Genomic DNA, 20,382 nt, shown 5'->3' on the forward strand with positions numbered 1-20,382 from the left:
TCAGTTATCTAGCTGGCACAGTGAGGCTACTCCTCGGTTTATCCAGTGCTTCTGGGGCCTGTCGGTTGCGAGTTCAATGGATAGGACATAGTTGGTGGAGTGGCCTGTGGTGGAGAGGATACCTCTTCGGGCACTTGTTTTGTAGACTGGACACACATAAGTGTTCTGATGCAGAAACATTGCATTTTCCCCAGGTTTCAGCCAAATAATGGGCAATGGGTCATAGAGGATTTTGGGGAGAGACTCCCCGATCTGCATCGTTTCCCTATCCCAACGGGCACCTTCTAAGAAGAGTCCTTTTATGTAGGCCCCATCTTCTGGGTTATTCTCCATGACTGTTTCTTGTGTGGTTACCTGGAAGACAGGAAGCTGTGCGTTCCATTATCTGCCATTTTCCTAAATGAGGCAGCATTAAGAGATTGAAAAAGTACAAACTGGCTTTACTGTCTGCCTTTCCCAGGATGCATTTCCCAGGACATTGGGGCTTCTCTGATAATATTCCCGCCTGCTACATGGGCCAGGTCTGATTTCTAGTTAGCATGCTGCCCTTATATATGGCAGGCACAGAGAATGCACTAAAGTAAGAGCCAGGAGGCCACATTAACTGTTACCTAGCTTAGTGGCCTTGCACAATCTTTCCCCTTTCTGAAGCTGGATCTGTAGTGAGGGGTTAGGTTCAGATGCATGCTGGTAAAACAGTTCTCTAGCAGGAGAAGAGAAACCTTGATTTGTAGTTTCTGTCAATTTCTGTGGTGTAAAGACTCCCACCATGGTCAATTTCAGCCTATCAATCAATTGTTTAACAACCAGCTTTAACTGGTTCTGGTGAGTTAGTATGAGCCAGCTCCAGCATACAACTGTTTAGATTCAGAAGTGATAAATTTCTTCTGGTAAATGGAGAAAATGGTCTAGGTGTAGAAGAATAGGTGGGTGGAGGGGATTATGGTGAAGCAGAGAGCACGAGCTCCATTTAAAATCATTCAAATTCTAATCTTTTTGTTATTGTTAATGGAATGTTTTTCCCATTTCTATTTCAAAGTATTTATTGCTAGAATAGGAAAAGGATTTTTGTATATTTAACCAGTATCCAGTCATCTTACAAATTCTATTAATTCTGATAGATGTGTTTTTAGGATTTCTAGGTATACAATCATTTCAACATCAAAAAAAGATAGTTTTATCTCTTTTCCAGTGTTTACTCCCGTTATTTTGCTTTCTTATTGCATTAATTTTGGCTTAGCATTGTCTTCAAAGGCCAATCAAGGTAAGTTCATTTATAAACTAAATAAAGACCTAGGGCAATCAGTTTGTGACCTCCGAACTAGATGATTTCAAAGGATCTTTCTATAGAATTTAAAATTCTACAATTCTCTACAACAGTCCATCTTACTACTTTCTCTCCAAATATGGACTGGGTGATACTTGACTATTGGCCATTCCTTTGACTTTAAGCAAAGCACTACACAAGACCATTAACATCCTTCCAAATGAAGAGTCCACCATGTTGAATAAACAATGTGGAAGGTGCTTTCATTTTTCTCGGTACAACTGTGGCAGAATTTTCCTCTGGAAAGATTCCTTTTTATACACACAGAGACAAAGCCTTAGGAATCCTCTGATTCTGTTGGGAATAACTTTTGGAGCTACTTTAAGTCATGCTAAATACTTCATTTGTACCATCTCGGAAGTATTTGAGCCTTAGCAGATCCAAATGTTTGGACTCAAGGAAAGGGACAGCACTGCTTTCTCTGGTTGGCCCTTTGAGTTGGTCTAACCCAAGACGCCCCTTACCTCAAACTCAAATCCGATGTGGTCAATGGGGATGGCGTATTTCCGAGCGTAATTCTGAGACACACCTGTCAAAAAAGACTGTGTAAAGTAGAATCCAGAGATCCAAAAGACCACAGGAGGCCCGTTGTCAATCCATTCCTGGAGAGCCACAGAAATAAAAATGCAAAGTCAACAACACAACAAAGATTGTTCAAAGGCAGGTAATACAACGAGTCCCATAAAGAAATAGGCTTTTTCTCATTTTTCTTGAAACAGGCAGCCCTCTCAGTTTAGCTTATATTTTCCTCCTTTGAAACGAAAGTACAGTGAAATATATCTCTACTTTAAGAAAAGCGCGGGTGCAGGCTGGTGTCAGGGATACGGGAGAGCGTGGTAGGGACTGTAGCAGTGGAGAGTGTGTGCCTTGTCTAAACTGAGCCACAGCCACTCATCTCCAGCAATAGTTGCCATGCAGGAATGCAGGTCCATCGTTTCAGGTCTTCCTGTTTTTGCAGGACAAACATCTGTATTTTGATATGTAACAATCCAGTGTTCATATGCTAGCTCAAATTTTTAAATAACCAAGCAGCCAGACCAAATCTATCTACTAGCCCATGAGCTGTGGCCCATGAGACACCAGTTTGTGACATTTATTCTGGTTCCCACTCCTGCCTCTAGAGGGTATAATCTTTTCAAGGACTTTGAAAAGTCTCCCTCCTGCCCTCAACCCTGGTAAGACTGTTTCCAGTAGGTGCTCAGTCCAGGATGCTGTGAGGCTGCCCTACTCCCTCTGCCTCTAATCCGTCATTTCAGAACGTCCTCTCCACCTGAATGAGAATGCCAGGTGCCCAGTTACCATGACTCCAAGGTACCTGGAAGAAGGCCAAGCGGGCTAGCAGGTCAGCCACGTAGCCTCCCAGGGGCTTCAGTGATGGGTAGGACTTGGCCATCCACATGGCCGGCACTTTACCCACAAGCATGCTACTGAAGACATCCTCCAGCTCCGAGGACATCAAAACCTGCCCTTTAATTGCTCGGCCAAGGTCGATGAGGCTTATGCGAACCACTTTGGTCAATCTGCAAGAACAAAGGAGCAGACTCAGCCTGGCTCTCCAGTGACCTCATTCTACCCCAAGTACACTGACTCCAAGTCTCCTTTTACTTTTCCTCCCTTTAAAAAGTCAGATAATATACATTCATGATAGAAGAATTGTAAAGATGAGAAAAAATTAAATCACCCATTATCTCACCACCTAAAGATAACTTTGATGTATATCTTTCTAGCTTTTTCTATATGTAAACACAAATTATTTTTTAATGGGATCATACTATATATGTGTTTTTTGTAATTTGTTTTTCTCTCTTAGCATATAAGGAACATCTTTCCAATTCAATAGAGACCAAACTAAAATCGTCCTTTTTAATGACTGCAAGGTGTTCCATTTAATTTAACTGTTCCTCTATCGCTGAAACATATTATTTCTAGATTGTTGTCACTGTAAACAACATTACTAGGAACATCCACCTACATTAATCACTGCGGAAATTTATAATGATACTCTTACTAAAAGTAGAATTTCTGGGTCAAAGGGTAATGCAGTTTTAAGGCTTCTGATTTATATTGCCAAAGTTGTTCTTTTTATAGACTATGAGGTGCATGCATACCTGAGAAAAGGCAGCTGAAGGACAGCCTGAAAGATGCCAAGATCACCTGTCTCTCTCTCTGGCCTCTGTTATGAGGCCTCATCAAGCCCAGAGGGAATTCAGCTGAGAGTGCCAAAGAATCTGCTACCAAAGAGAGCTTGTCATGTCCAAAGACTTATGGAATCCCAGCCAAATGGACATGAGAATGCTCAAATACAAAAAACTGATTCCTGGATGTGTAACCACTAAACATTTATATTAAGAGGAATTTAAGGTTCAAACGTGTTATTGGTGTATGTGCTTGGCTGAGGAGTCAAGAGCAAAACTACCCTCTGCGGGATTATACCACAGACCTCTATTATACCTGAAACCTACTGGAAAAAGTTTTCTTTCTATTCTTGAAACTATGAGCTCTGCTAGTTTCAAGATTTTTAGTACTCAAGGAAGGAATATTTGCCCTAGAAGACACAATAATGGTTCCCCTGAATTGGAAGCTGAACTGTCATTTTGGGCTTCTCATACCACTGGGTGAATACGCAAAAAAAAGGTAGTGGGGAAGTATGTTACAATATTGCCCAAAGTAGTTAATCCTGAGCATCACTGGAATATAAGATTGCTGTTACCCTCTTCTCTTATATTACAATGGCCAGTGGTAAAGGCTAGTGAAGGCCCCTGTAACCACCAAGAGCTCCAGTGACCTTAGCAGAGAATGAGTGGCAGAGGAGGAAAGTCATTGGCCTGGTGTCTGGATAAATGAGGACTACATCCCATCATACCAAGGTATCTGACTCAAGTAGTCAGCATCTTTGACTCACACCCCATACTTTGCTTGGTCATCCACATGGCCAACAGCCTACTGACTCTAGGGAGTAACCCTAAGACTAAGGGAGTCAAGAAATTCTTAGTTGACATTCTTCAAGTTCACTAGTCTTTCGGCATCAGGGCTGTCCCTAAAACTGAGCAATGACCAATGAAGCAAAATGGAGACAGCAGCACTTAAGAGCATTTGGAGCAGCAAGAACGTTGACTTGGAGGCAGAAGTGATGAATTTCCTCATCTGGCCTAGATGGTGTTTGGGAACGCTTTCAGTTTTGACTATCTAGAAATCAAATCAAGGTGATCCCACTGGGCTCTATGCTCTAGTACCTGGAGGAGAAGTGAGGAGGGACTAGAATAGAAGGCTGGAGACCCTTAGCCCCATGGCCATCTTATGATAGCCCTTCCTTACCCCTGTGGTAGTGGCAATGGGATGAACTGTTCCTCACCCCTTTCTAAGTTTACCCTGATTTCACATACTGGCTAAGTGCATGGGCTCTGGAATCAGAGAGCCTGGATTCAAACTCAGTTCTGCCATTGAATGACTGTGTGACCTTGAGCAAGTTACTTAGCCCTTCTGTCTGTTTTCTCATTTGTAAAATAGTGGTAGAGGGATTACTAGCTGTGCATATTTTTAAAGACTATTGTGTGGTTTGAATGCAAAGGCATGAGTGGTGCTTGGAGCCATATCTAGCACTAAAGGCTCAATAAAAGTGGCTTTAATGATTACTTTTACTATTAGCCTGTGCTTGGTATTGGTTTTAACCCCAGTTTACAGATGTCATATGAATGAACGAGAGAGAATGAATAGAAGGAAGTGATTTAACCCTGGGCCAACACATGCTGGGATGGCCCTATTTACAGCCCTTCCTACAAGGTAGGGCAAACCAACTCTTCACAGCAACCCTTATCAAGTGTCCATTCTAGTTACTGCCCATTAGATTCTACCCCTCACACTCTAACTCCCAGGATCCAAGTAAGACCGTACAGCCCACCTGTTGAATCTGATGAGTTCTTGCCTTAGGACAGTGTTCATAGATTCATCATAGACCACAGGGTACAACTTCACGACCAACTCCAAGTCAAAGTCATTGGGAAGCTTGGAGAGTAGGTCCTGGGCCAGCTCCTCAACCACTTCCTTAAAGTGTAAGCATTAGAGAGGTGAATGAGACACAAGGCCAGCGGGCTGTGGCTTTGTCCAGTTAAACCTGAAGCAGTGAGCCTTTGTCTTTTTAAACACAGTCTACAGGACCTTTCTGGGAACTCTCCTACAGAAGCCAATTCTGCCCTGAGGGAAAGGAGGATACCCATCCCACCCACCCCCACCCCCCACCCCTGCCCCGAGCCTTAGGGAGGACATCACCTCTAAGCTGAACAATGAAAGTTCTGAGCAAGGGCCTGAGGGCCAGGTGGGGAATTCCTGCTCAGCCAGCCAGGTAGACTCAGGGCAGTGCTGAACCCTGCAGAACTCCTCCAATCTTCAAGGTCACCCCTGGGAGACAATCTCCCAAGGCTCTCATAGCCAGCCCCTTAGGACCAGCTCCTGGTGCAGGTGGGACTTTGCTCTGTGCCAGTGACATGGACACCTGGGAAGGCAGTAGGCCATTCCTCAGCATTAAGAATAGCCCATGGCAGTGAGTTTAGCCAAGTAGGGAGGGAACAGGCCTAGAGGAAGAGTAGGAAGAGGAGGAGTGGGACGTGGGTGTGGGAGAGAAACACAGCTCTGCCATCCTTTGGCTCTAGGAGGCTGGAATGTACACTTCCTTCCCTCTTCCCACTGTGAGGGGAATTTCCATCCCTAAGCTGAGACACACAAACCAGGCTGCTTTATCTTCACACATATTACCACTTATGGTACTATGAACCAAATTGAGAAACCAAATACAATCATCCCTTGGTATCCACTAGGGATTGGCTGCAAGACCAAACTCCACAGATGGTCAAGTCCCTAATAGAAAATGGTGTAGTATTTGCATATAACCTACACACATCACCCCTCCCCCCCATACTTTAAATCATTTCTAGATTACTTATAATACCTAATACAATGTAAATGCTATGTAAATAATTGTAAATACAATGTAAATGCTTTTTAATAATTGCTGAAGTGGGGTGAATGCAAGTTTTGCTTTTTGGAAATTTCTGGAATTTTTTTTTCTGAATATTTCAATCTTTGGTCGAATTCAAGGATGCAGAACCTGTGGATATGCAAGGCCAACTGTATGCAAAGTCCACAGCTGAGCAGGGTTGAACATGGAGTAGCTCAGAAGCTGGAGAAGGGAAGAGAAGGAAAGGAGAGATCAGGGTGGAGTCAGGAGGTGTGGTTCTGGGCCTGGCACTGCCTCTGTGTTTCTGAATGCCTTGAAGTGGGTCACTTCTTGTAGGGTTTGTTTTGCCCTCATCTGTAGACCAAGGAGGGTGGACAGGATCAGTCCTTCACAATGTGTGGAATGATCACAAGAGACACCCAAAATGATTCCAGGTGTTTCCAGGACATGGAGCAAATAATGTTGAATCACGTGATGAGAAAGTCACTCTCTTGTCAAGTTTTGGCCACCTTTTTCTTTTCATTCCCTTCAAGGAGAAAGTCTCAGGTCAGGGCTGAGACTGCTCTGTAACACTTGCTGATCCTCCCCTTTTCCCAAGGAGCCAGAAAGACATCAGCAGCATCTGGAAGAACCTAATGATGTTTAGCCTTTGTTTTCTTTTTGTGGCTGTCACGACATTATGGAAATGGTACTGGGTTTCCACTTATGGTCCTGATGTGCAGTTTTTTAAATAAATGTTTTTAAGCAAAAGAGATTTAGTTTTAAGTATTATGTAAATGGAATACAGATGATATGTGGATATAGCAATGAATCATGAAGGTTATACAGGAATAGCTGACATTTTAGAAACACTGGTGCTCTTCCAGCTCAGTATTTAAAGACTCTCAGCAGTAAGACCAGAGCGCCCATATCCTCCCTCAGGGGTCTGCCAGGTCTCCACTTTTCTGCCTTCTTGGTCATCAGCCACAATAGTGCATGCCCACTAGATGAAAAATTGCCTGGGAAATTGAATTCAAGCCTGGTTACCTGAGGGGACTTGCCACTCCCTCCTGACTGCCTAGGGAGGGTCAGCAGCACCCCTTGAAACAGCTGGTTGGTTTCCTGGTTGTCTTTGGTGATGTCGGCATTCTCGTGCAGGCCAAACACTTCTGGGTGGGCTGTGATAGGGAGGTTCCTGAGATATTCAATATAGGACTGGAAAGGAAATCTTCAGTTGACATAAGTTCAGGTTCCTTGGGGTCCCACAGATCACCCAAGGTTTTGCCAGAGCAGACCCATGCAGGAATCACACTGTTTCGGTAGCACAGGCCATAGACACACACACGCACACACCACCGGGGCCAAGACATCCCAAGCTTTCGCTCATAGAGGTTTCGGAGGAGTGAGTATGAGTATGAAGGTAGATGGACTGAGTATCTCCCCTCCCACCTCTGCTGGCTTCCTCCCTGCTCCCCCAGCAGTCTTAGCTTTGGAGACAAAAATTGGGTTTGGATTCAGGCAGAACAGGATTTGGATCCTAGCTCCATCTTAACCCAACTGTGTAACCTTGAGCTAGTCACCTGAAAGCCCAGTTTCCTTATCTGTAAGTGGGAAAATAAATGAGGTTATGAAGGAATAAGGCTTTGGCATATTAACAGGTACTCGATGAAAGTAAGCCCTTTTCATTCTTCCTTCAGATTTCTTGTTTTCTTCTTCCTTTTGTCATTCTCCCATCCAGTTTTTCTGTCCCTCTCTTTGCCACCTTCTGAACCTTTGATTTCAAGTAGCAATTTCCATCCTGTTCACTACCAAGTCTTCATCTTAAACATCCCTCCCCCTTCTCCCCAGATGGACCCCATATTTTGAAAGATCTTGCCTACCAAATGCCCAGCATTCATTAAACAGTAATAATGTCTATCTTGTAGGCTTTTGGGAAGATTTCAAATAGCTTATGGACCCGAGTCAGGAAGCCCAAGCTATCCCTGGGCCCTCCTTGGATACACTGCAACCCTAGCCACATGGAGACTGCCAAGCCCCTATGGGGGGACAGAGGGACCTCTCCCTCCCCTGCCCCTCACCTGGTAGGAGCCATGAGGAGGGATGTAGTAAGTGTCTCCAGGAGCAAGGCAGTAATGGTCCTGCTCAATTTCCTTACAGTAGAACGTGGACAGAAGGGATAGCAGGAGCCTTCTGTCTTTGTCATCTGTCACTCGGCCTCCATAATTACATTCCCCTGGGGACAACCGACAGAAGAAGAAGTTGAGCCCATAATGAACTTGGTCATAACCTAAAATAGAGAATTCTTCCAGCCAAGGAGCTCTGCTGAGACGCAGGGTTGCTAAAACCATGCTCAGCTTGGGATGAGACCAGGCCTTTTTGGTATTATGGTTGCTACAAAAATAATACATGTTCACCATATTAGAAATTAGAAAATAGTGATAAACTGAAAGAAAAGCAATACAATCACCAATAATTCCAACAAAGGTAACTGTTAACATTTAGGCATCTTCCAGACATTTGTCTGGACATTTGTGTGTATGTGTACATAAATGTGAAAGGCATTATAGAAATGTGGTTCAGGGCACGAACTCTGGCATGAGACAGTACTGAGCTCCAATTACAGCCAGTTTCTGGGCTCCAACTTTTGCCACTTATTAGCAGTTTCTCATCTGTCTAGAAGTAGAGATAACTGCATACCTATCTTACGTCATTGTGGCTAACAACGCTTATAAAGCATTTAGTACAATGCTTAGCATATAGAAAGCATTCAATTACAGCTTTTACAAATACGTATAGTTTAGAAAATTAAGATTATCCTATATATACTTCTTTGGGATATGACTCTCCTACCCCCATCCCCATCATCAACATCATTCTCTGAGACTCAGGTTTCTACACTCAGATTTCTACAAAAAGAATTAGGTAATTTTTTGAGGGGCCATCAAATCCATCTCACCAACCCAGGATGCATTTTCTAGCTGGATCAGATTCCACAGTATGTGGGTACCACCTGGTATTTGGAAGCTGGGGACAACACACTAGTCTGCAAGGAAAAGACATCTGTGTGTGTGTGTGTGTGTGTGTGTGTGTGTGTGTGTGTTCGCATGCAAGGGCTCCCCTGAAGGGTGGGCTCATTTCCAATTCCAATCATTCTAGGAAGGGGCAGGTCTACGGACATGAAACAGGAAGTATGACTCAAGTTGAGGAGGCCTCAGCCTCTCTTGGTATTGGAGGGGTCTAAATGTCTAGGAGGAGCATCCTGGTGGCTCATTAAGGAAGAAGTAAGAGACTAAGGGGAAGCTCATACCTACTGAGTAACTTGAGCCCTACAAAAACTGTTTGACCTTAAGCCAGACCATCTAGATCTCTCTCTGTTGACCTCTCAGGCCTTTAGCAAAGTTTAGTTTGAACATTATAGTTTGTCCCAGCTGTAAAGAGGTTTATGACAACACTAGAACTACAATATTAAAGGGAGAGTAGTTCCCCCCTGAAGTCAGCATGGCAGTGCTAGAGAGTACCAAAGAGGGACTACAAGTGAAGGTAAACCTTAGGTACAGAGTCATGATTCAGGGTCCCACCTCCACTCTCTCATCAGCAAATTTTACTTCAGGGGATACCCTTATAGGCTCTGGGTTTTATGTTTATGAAGGAAGGTGCATTTCTTTACTTATATGTCTCCTCTTTGTAGCAAGAGCACAAGTTCCTAAAGGGGCCAGGATGTGCCTTATATCTCTTCTAGATTCTCCATTGGCTCTGCCACAGGGTTGGGGGTACCAGATTAAGAATGTATTTGACTTTGGCCCATCTAATTCGATAACCACTCTCCAAATAAGACCTGTCTCTTTGGTTAGTCTGTCTCTTGCGGTCAGTACAGAGCTCTAATAATCATCTCTATCTGATCTTCTTTCCTTCCAGGCACATAGGAAGGTTATAACTCCTGGGGCCTCTGGCAGTGAGGTGGGGCCAGGTGACAAGTTCTTGCACATTTAACTCCTGGCATGAGCTCTTCAGTGCTACCCTGTAGCAGTGACCACACAAGTATATGTTGAGATGGTGGCATCAAATGTTGGTGGAGCCTTTGCCAACTGTGCCCCTGATAGATAATTACAATGAGCAGAGACCCTTGCCAATTCACACTGGACATGTAGAATGGGCAAGAAATGTCTCACACCCTTGAGATTTGGGGATTGCTTGTTATCTCAGACTAACTAGTCTATCCTGACTGGTGCAGTTGGAAAGCGACTATCCTCAAGCCAGCTGGCACAGTTGGAGCAGGTTGGTTTATGAGCTGCAGGCAGTCCAATACTAAGACCTCATCCCAGGGCAATTATGCACTCATTCTGTGATCTGAAGGGGAGCCCTGGGATGTGCTTCTGTGTGGTCTGGAAAAATGGGAATATGGCTCACTTCTTTGGAAAAGTTCTTTGGCCTAACTAAAATCCACTGAACTTATGTTGTGTGTCATTTGGAGTTTTGTTTTAGGAGACACTGTGCTGAGTTAAGGTCTTTGTCACCTTTTACAAATGAATTTAATCACTCTAAAGCAGGATTTCTCAATCTTGGCACGATTAACATGTTGGACTGGGTAGTTCTGTGTTGTAGGGGGCTGTCCTGTGCATTGTAGGATGTTTAGCAGCATCCTTGGCCTCTACCCCGTAGCACATCCATTTAGTTGTGACAACAAAAAATGTCTCCTCAGTTTGTCAGATGTCCCCTAGGAGACAAAATCACCCTTGGTTGAGAACCACTGTTCTAAGGCCTCGGTCTTGTCAGTTGTAAAACAGGGTCACTAAAGTGAAGCTCATAAGATTGCTGTGAAGACTGAATGATGTACATAAAGTGCCTGCCGTATGATTGGGGAAAGGATCCAGAGTTGAGGGAGGAACTTGTGTGTGACCTGGAAGATGCCCAGGTTTTTCTATTGAGCTGCATTTTGACTTTTGGCCATGGTAATCCATTCATTTAGCCCATCTATAGTTTATCTCCCATCTCTGGGATTACATGGTGTGCTTCTTGAGGGCAGTGACCAAGTCTTATATATTTACATTCTTCCATATTATGTACTAGTATATATTGGATGACTGATAAAGATTACTGATGAATTGCTTTAACGCAAAACAGCAAGTGTCATTTTCACCTCAGGGTACCTCTGCTGGGAGTGCTCTCCTTCCTTTTTCCCACCGCCTGCCCCCGCTTTCTTCTTCCACTTGTAAAACTCCTACTTATCCCTCAAAACCATCTTTCACGCCTTCAGGAAGTTTTCCCTAATCATCCCCACCCCATGTCTGAAATTTAATCATTGTGCTATCTTATAAATGTTTCTCTTACTGAACTTATCACTGTACTGTTATTTATTTTGTTATATTTCCCTCCCTTTGTAGACTGTGCACCCCTTAAAGGGAGGGATTGATCTTGATTTTTCTGTGTGTGTTTTGTTTTTGTTGGTTTGTTTGTTTTACAATATCCAGCATGGTGACCAGCATCATTAAGAGCTCCATGTCTGTTGAAAGCATGAGTGAGTAAGTGAACAAATGGAGATGGAAGCAGAGGAGCAGGAAGGTGGAGCATAATCGTGGAGGTTTATGGTTGCCAAAGCCTCCTTCCATAAATACCTGTCAGGTAGGTCAGAGCATCCAACGGTACCTCCTTGTAGTCATTCAGAAACATCTGGATCTGCCGCATACTAATCCTCAGGTCAGATTCGTTGAATTCATAAGGAATATTCCAACCTGCATGAGGCAGAGATAAATTAGATGCTTCAGGGATGAGAGCTCTTAATTTCCACTCAGAGATTGAGCTGGTGGAATTAAGCATCATTATGGATCAAGAGCCTCTTTCAGCCCTGTGAATATCAAGCACCATGCCAACTATTAGCTTTGACATTTACTGCCAACGTGGGAGACATTCTGCCTGAGAAAACATCCATTCTAAAGTCAGTTTCCTTATGGATCTCCCCCATTTGATAAGGAAGATGTTAACATCCTGGGATTTGTGGAATGAGAGTTATTCACCCTGGCTGGAATACTGTGGTAATGCACAGAACGCCAAAAATAACACCAAAGCATAGCTAGGGAGCACTCTCTGTGATTGGGCAATAGAACTAAGTTAGCTTTGAGAATTCCCCTCTTCACACTCATGGGAGAACTAGACGGCTGGCCTTGAAGAAACTATTGCTTGTATTTTCAAGTGTTATAATGATAAATGCCCAGTGGGGCTGCACAAGTGACATAAATGCATGAACCAGGCCGGATGTAAGACAGTAGGGTATGGTAGGACCTGTGCTCAATGGAGACGTTTAATTTCCTCCCAAACATTCACATTCAAATTAAAAATAGAATAAAATAACAAAAACTTGGGTTCTGGCAAAGAGAACACAACTGGGCAGTTGACTATAAGCCAAACTGTTGTATGGATGTTTGGAGGTCTGGCACGGGTGGGAGCATGGTGGTGGGAGAATGTGGTGTGTGAGATGCAGATGTAGAGGGAGTGTCCCCTTTGGCTGTCTCGTCTCTGAAACCCTCAGTTGAAGGGTCAGGTGGTCTGTGGAGCTAACTGGGGCAGGTAGAAGGAAAGAGGATGTTGTGAGAGAACCACCAACAGGACGATTTGCCTCCTTCTGTAACCCAAAAGAACGGCTAAGAATACCTTAAGGTGGGTCATTTCAAGAAAAGAATCAGACGCAGCCCACGGTGAGAGAAAAATCATCCAACCTTAAAACCATGGTGATATGGGATCTGTATTTAGCAGATGATCTGCTCTAACAAGAATATTGAGTCACTTAAGTTAGGCCATGGAAAAGTTACATTAATAAAGAAATTTATGTCTATTTTTTCAAGGAGAAGCTCAAACAGATGTCCCAGCTGTATTTCTTTCATTGTTATGCACAGGTAAAGAGAGCAACCTAAAATGTTATAAATTACCTGGTGACTGATTCCCTGGAGAGTGGCCATGATACCCAAGCTAGGCAAATACACCAAAGGGAAGGGCCTCCAATCTTCTCATTATCATATTACTTCAGTAATGAGGGGACCTCTGATTCTGGAGCATCACCTCTTTCCCTGACATTGATATTGACCTGGTTATAGGACTGCCAGACTTGTTAAATAAAAATACAGAGACACTCAGTGAAATTTAATTTCAGATAAACAACAAATCATATTTAGTATAAATATGTCCCAAATATTGCATGGAACATACTTATACCCTATTTTACTGGCAACCCTGAGTACAAACTTGAACGCACCCCTGTATCTGTCTGTGATCTTTCCCCCAGGCAATCCAGGTATGCTGTCGTCTCTCACCTAGGGGTCCAAAATTTCTCCTCTCTTGAACGACGGCATGGAAGAAGCAAAGGCCAAACAACAGCTTTTGCCACATCACTGCTTTTGTACAGCTTTGGAAGAACACGGGGTCTGAGATGGGGTCATTGAGGTAAGAGCGCAAAAGGTTGGCCCGGAGCCCTTTGGGGGGTTCATTGGTCATTTTAATCCCATTCTGGAGGATGCTGACTGGAAACTTCTCTGATGGATAGCTGGTTAACCAGAGTCTGGAAGAACAACAGACCCAATTATTTACAGCAATGCAATACATTATATTGAAAAACAGTAACAAAAAATAATAACTACCATTTATTAAGCATCACTAGATGCTGAACCCCATGCTCAGAATTTAATTTATGTCCCTTCATTTACTTTAATCCTCACAGCCACCCTATGATTTATTATCCCCTTTACCAGGGAGGAAACAGAGGCATGGAGAAGTCAAGTGGGGTTTTCAAGGACACACCACTTAGAAGCAGCAGAACCGAGATGAACTCAGGGCTCCCTGACTCCAAAGGCCCTGTCCTAATCACTACACCATGTTCCTGCCCTGCTGGACTTTCTGAGCATCTATTATGGTCAAATACTACACCCGGCACTCCAGGAGTGGCCGAAATGAGCAAAGCATTGTTTCTTGCTTCTAGATACTCACAGCCTTGCTGCTAGGAGGGGAAATGGGAGCTGGGGAGGGGAGAAAAGACAAGCAAACAGAATGCCAAGGAGTTATAAAATCAAGACCGCAAGGAGGGAGGGAAATACTGGGCCGTGGGGGTCCATGGGAAGAAGAGATTTCCACGGGGTGGAGAGAGCAGAAGTCTGCAACCTACTGCCAGGGAGCCAAATCTAGCCTAAGCCTGTTTTTGTAAATAAAATATTATTGGAACATGGCCACACCTCTTCATTTACAAATTATTTATGGATGCTTTCATGCCACAACAGCAGAGCTGAATAGTTGCAACTGACAATATGTCCTGCAAAACCTAAAATATTTACTATCTGGGCCCTTACAGGAAAAGTTTGCTGACCCCTATCATAGAGGCCAATGGCATTAGAAATGGGTCTTGAGAATACGGAAGATTTCTTTTCTTAAATAATAAAAGTATATCTATGCCCATAAGAAATGGGAACATAGGTAAAAGTATTTAGAAAGGAAAAAGGTACATGATTTTACTATCTACAGGTTAACATTTTGGCATATTGTCTTCCAGGCTTTTATTCATTTGTTTTTCTTACTCAAGCTCAGGTTACATACACACTGTGGCATCCTGTTTTGTTTCATTTTTGTGGGTTTGTTTTTCTTTTTTGCTAGACATTAGAGAGGTTTCCAACAGGAGGATTTGGGGATGGAAGGTCATTAAAGACACAGCACACAGGCTGAGCAACTGCACGGAGGAGGAAAAGTTGGGGATGTGCTAAGGCCTATAGTGGGCAGCCTGCTGTGGTCCAGGCACAGGGCTCAGAGGGGAGGGAAGAGGCCATAACCTGGGGGCCTGTGGCCTGACTTCAGTCTGCAGATGGGTGACGTTTAACTCTCACCATGCAAACCAACGCAATGCTGTAACATATTTTTGAAGTAGTTGCCAACTTTCAAAAATCTAGGGCTTTCTGTGAAAGTTCTAGATTCCCGTCTTTCCTTTAAAATCGTCATAAAATCTGGATACAAGAAGCCTGTATTCCTGCTTGGCAACAGCTGGTAGTAGGCAGTAACTGCTCTTCTCTACAGGGCATGTGCCTCTAGTTCACCACAGTCCCCACCACTCTCTACCGGTATTCAACACTGAGGCTGACTGTCCATGATGATAGCTATTGTACTGTGGAAAGTGGAATATTTCTTGTGCCCAGTCTTCTTCACTCATATATGTTACATTCCTCGTTGTATAGGCACTTGAGTTTGTGACTTGCGTTAAGATCATATTACAGAAGACCTTAAATGTCAACATGAATAATATTTTCTTCATTGAGTATGTCATTGATGGTCAATGAGTCAACTCAGCATCCAAAACCAAATAGAATTCTTGAAATTAATGGATTTCCTCTTAAACTCTTACATGAATCTTATATGAGCCTTACATGAATACAATCAACAACTGCCTAATCTGGCTTTGTAAATAAACACCAAACACTTTTCTATTTTCAGGCAGACATAACTAAAATAAAAATAACCAGCAAACTTTGTTGCCTAGAGCAGGAGTTGGCAAACTTTTCCTATGAAGGATCAAAGAGTAAATGTTTTAGACTTTGCATGCCATATGGTCTCTGTCACAACTACTTGAAGCATAAAAGCAGTCGTAGACAGTATATGAGTTAGCATGGCTGTATTTCAATAAAACTTTATTTATAGACACTGAAATTTGAATTTCATATAATTTTCACATGTCATGAAATATTATACTTCTTTCAATTTTTTTCAACCATAGAAAATGTAAAAGCTATTCTCAGATTGCAAGCTGTACAAACACAGGCAGCAGACTGGATGTGGCCATAGTTTGCTGACCCCTGGCCCAGAATGAAAGAATCACTGAACATTTGAGTTAAAAGGGGCTTTGAAGTCTGTTTCATCTCATCATTCTCTAAATGCAAAAACTTAGGCCCTGTCTTGCTGGGCTTTAAAGTTCACAGAAAATAAATAGCTGTTTCCAATATTGATTAAAATTCCATGGATCTAAACAAGTATGGGACAGATCAAGTGCCTAGACTACAGGTGGATTTTTTTTGTTTTTAGGCAAATAAGTTTTAAAACTCCGATTTGCTGGCATTTAATCTACCTTCCCAGGCACACCTCCTATCACCTCCCAAAAACAATTTCTCACAGTGTATACCCAGGAATCATAGGATAACTTCTTGGTCTTTCCTTTGCTTTTACAAATGCTGCCCTTTCTGCCTGGAATGTCCTTCCTGGAAAACTCCTTTTCATCTTTTGGTACTCCAGGTCTTCCCCAAATTTTCCTTCCCTTTTCCATTCTTATTCAAACAAGTACAGCAGGTATTGCATGGTATCAACATTATTCATCTATGGTCTGCCTTCTACTAGACTGAGAGCTTCTTTAAGGGTAGAACTGTGTCTTGTTCATCTTTGCATTCCCAGCCATTAGCATGACGTCTGGAACTTGAGGTTGGGGCCCAGAGACGCAGTGGTGGGGCAGCATCTCACCTGAATCCCATATTGGTGCTCTCAGGAACAATCACCTCCTCACAGATTTTCTCCAGTGCAGGCATCCAGCTCGTGGCCAGATGACAGTTCTGTAAGACCACCCAGGTCCCATCTTTGATGGCAGCGTTAATCATTTTGGCAGCAATAGGGCCTTGGCCTTGGCCAAGGGAGATGGTCTGTGTTTTGGCACCTCCCATGCCAAGATCATCAGCAAATTTCAGCAGGCCTGAGATCAGGAAGAAAAAAGGCTTTTGAAAGAGAACAGGCTATTTAAGACCGTATTAATAATAACAACACAGAAGAAGCGGTTACATTAAAATTCTGGACTCAGAAAGAAAGCCACTGGCTTTTGTTAATTATGAAATTAGCATCTTTCTGAGGAAGCTTTAGACTTCTGGTAAGATGGTGAACGAAGATACTACTGCTTCTTCTTTTGCTCTAAATAGATAGACATTCTTCATGAAAAAAAAAAAAGTAAGAGTTTGAAAGGAAGAGAAATTCCCAGGTGCCAAAAATGAAGAGGGAACTCCAAACTAGAAAGGTTAGCACATAACCAAAGAACTAGGAACTGGGTTTTTCTTTTTTTTTTAATTTTTATTGGAGTATAGTTGATTTACAATGTTGTGTTAGATTCAGGTGTACAGCAAACTGAATCAGTTATACATATACATATACCCATTCTTTTTTAGATTATTTCCCATATAGGCCATTACAGAGTATTGAGTAAGAGTTCCCTGTGCTATACAGTAGGTCCTTATTAGTTATCTATTTTATATATAGTAGTGTGTATATGTCAATCCCAATCTCTCAATTTATCCCTCCCCCCCTTACCCTCTGGTAACCATAAGTTTGTTTTCTACATCTGTGACTCTATTTCTGTTTTGCAAATAAGTTCATTTAGGAACTGGGTTTTTGTAAATTTATTTTACTAGGAAAACAGGTATTTGGACAGTGAAATTTCAAATAGATCTCTTTCACATCTCTTTTCCTCAGAGGCAGCCGATGTTACACCTTTTTGTGAGTCCTTCCAGAGATATTTCACGCATTTAAGTAAATGTGTATACACTATTATACTTACATGAATTGTAGAACACTATATTTGCTTTTTTCACCTAGATCTTTTCCACATCAGTACATATATAAAGGCCATATTCTTTTTCATGGTTACATAGTATTTCACCTTTGGAAAATACCATACTTTATTTAACCAGTCTAGTGGTTGGAGTTTGTCCACAGGGAATATAGCTTTGCACTTACAAGGGGTGGGACGCTAGAACTGAGACTTTTTTATAAAGTTAGTATCCTCAAACGGCTGCACTCTCATGTAAGAAGGCCAGAAATCTGCTTTGTGTTCTTTCTTTAATGATTTTTAGATGCGTTTCTTTTATGATCTTTTTTAGAGACAATATTAATCTGCTAGGGCTGCCATAACAAACAACCAAAGATTGGGTGGCTTAAACAAAAGAAATTTATTTTCTCTCAATTCTGGAGGCTAGAAATCCAAAATCAATGTGCTGGCAGGGTTGGTTTCCTCTGCGGCTTCTCTCCCTGGCTTGTTTGTGGCCATTTTCTCATGTCATATTTTCACTGTGTCCTCACATGCTCTTCTTCCTGTCAGTGTGTCTGTGTTCTAATCTTCTCTTATAAGGACACCAGTCATATTGGATTAGGACCTACCCTAATGACCTCACAACTAACTCTTTAAGGACCTTATCTCCAAATACAGTCACATTCTGAGGTACTAGGAATTAGGTTTTAACATACAGATTTGGGAGGGACACAATTCAGCCCATAATACCCCCATAATACTGGGGGTTAATTCTTTTGATTGTTCTATGTGCTGATTATGCCTTATAGTGATGTATTTCCTCATGTAGTTTATAATTTTTTTATTGTTGAGTTCACAATCAGCAAGTTTGTGTTATTTTGTGGGAGTCTGATATATCTTGGGTTTTAGGAGTGCCCTAACGAACAATTTTGCATATGCAGACGCTGGTGTCCCCAGCGTCTTGCCATTCTGGATCAATTTTATGGGAAATTTCTCAGCTTGAGAATCCCATACCATAGGGTACTGTAAATCTACACCCCTCATCTGCATGTAGCATAGGCTTGGAGTTTTAATTTCTCACTGAAGAATTGTTTACTTTTTCCACCCAAGCTCCAGGCCAGTGATAAGCTTCCACATCGCTTCTTGAGTCAGTAGCCTAAAATTCAGAGTTCTATGGAAAAAAAAAACACATGGATTTGGAACAAAACAAAACTTCTAGAAATGGAAAACACTGTCATGGAAGATAAAAACTCAAAGCACTGATTAAAAAAGCAGGTTAGATACAGCCAAAAAGAGAATTAGTGGAAAGTAAGGTCTGCAATCAATGATGCATTCAATAGTGATGGGAACCCCAGGTCTCCAAATACCATCACCTGCTAAAGGAATTGGAGTTCCTTGGAGAAACGTTTGTTCAAGATAAGCCTGAAATATATATGGTAGATCTACACAGCAAGGAAGTTATCAAAAACCACTGGGGTATGTGAAAAGGATATTGACACAGAGGTGCTCCCACAGGCCAAAGACTGAATAATCTGAGCATCAAAAAGAATAATGACAGCAGTGGAGGAAAATACCACTATATTTGAAACATCCAATATGTTAAAACCAATACATTAATAATCGTACCAAAAAACCCCATCTTACTGCCTAAGTAACTTTGGAGGTTACTAGGGCACCAATTCATTATTCTGAAAGCTGGTAAATAAAGAGTATGAACCAAGCATCTTTTCTGCCTGTCCTTTTTGAACTATATTTAGAGTAAACCAAAGAGTTGATAAAGAAAAATTCTTCTTTATAGAAGAGTTCCAGCTAATAAATGTGGAAGGAATGATAGAATTAAAATATCATCATTTTGCAGCCCCTAATGAAATAATGGATCTGGGTAATGATTTTCTAAGGCCGATAAAACCATTAGGTCAGTGGTTCCCATTGGCTGCACACTGAAATTACCTGAAAAGCTTTATAAAACAGGGGGGTTCTCTGGTGGCGCAGTGGTTGAGACTCTGCCTGCCAATGCAGGGGACACGGGCTCGAGCCCTGGTCTGGGAAGATCCCACATGCCGCGGAGCAACTGGGCCCGTGAGCCACAATTACTGAGCCTGCGCGTCTGGAGCCGGTGCTCCAGACAAGAGAGGCCGCGATAGTGAGAGGCCCACGCACCGCGATGAAGAGTGACCCCCCGCTTGCCACAACTGGAGAAAGCCCTCGCACAGAAACGAAGACCCAACACAGCCATAAATAAATAAATAAATAAATAAACAAACCAAAAAACCCCCCAAAAAACCCACAGTGCCTGGGTCTCACCTACAAAGATTTTAATTTAATTGGTTGAGGGTGAGGCCTGCACATGGAGATTTTCTTTTTTTTTTCTTTCTTTCAATTTTTAATTGAGACGTTCTCTTTATTTCACTCTCATTCTTGAAAGATAGATTTTATGTTTGCATATTTTGTTTTAGCACAATGATGGTATTATTCCACAAATTGCACTGTTACTATTGAGACATTTGTTGTCAGTCTAACTGCTGTTCTTTAGAGATAATCTTGTTTTTCTCATTGACTGCTTTTAATTTATTTTTTTACTGAAGTATATAGTTAATTTACAATGTT

General features: G+C 42.3%; 1 protein-coding gene across 1 annotated transcript in view; it reads right to left on the bottom strand.

The window, feature by feature from the left end:
* The window catches only part of DNAH3 (dynein axonemal heavy chain 3), a 203,145-nt gene continuing 182,763 nt past the window's right edge, over positions 1-20,382 (bottom strand). Inside the window, exons 53-61 of the mRNA XM_061209863.1 lie at positions 16,728-16,953; positions 13,559-13,803; positions 11,870-11,986; positions 8,336-8,490; positions 7,305-7,472; positions 5,226-5,368; positions 2,643-2,847; positions 1,792-1,929; positions 1-354 (exon numbers count right to left, since the gene is read on the bottom strand). Coding sequence (XP_061065846.1) covers positions 1-354; positions 1,792-1,929; positions 2,643-2,847; positions 5,226-5,368; positions 7,305-7,472; positions 8,336-8,490; positions 11,870-11,986; positions 13,559-13,803; positions 16,728-16,953 — 1,751 coding nt within the window. The remainder of the gene's footprint in view (positions 355-1,791; positions 1,930-2,642; positions 2,848-5,225; positions 5,369-7,304; positions 7,473-8,335; positions 8,491-11,869; positions 11,987-13,558; positions 13,804-16,727; positions 16,954-20,382) is intronic.

This window comes from Eubalaena glacialis, chromosome 13 (genome assembly GCF_028564815.1).
Source record: "Eubalaena glacialis isolate mEubGla1 chromosome 13, mEubGla1.1.hap2.+ XY, whole genome shotgun sequence".
Taxonomy (NCBI): domain Eukaryota; kingdom Metazoa; phylum Chordata; class Mammalia; order Artiodactyla; family Balaenidae; genus Eubalaena; species Eubalaena glacialis.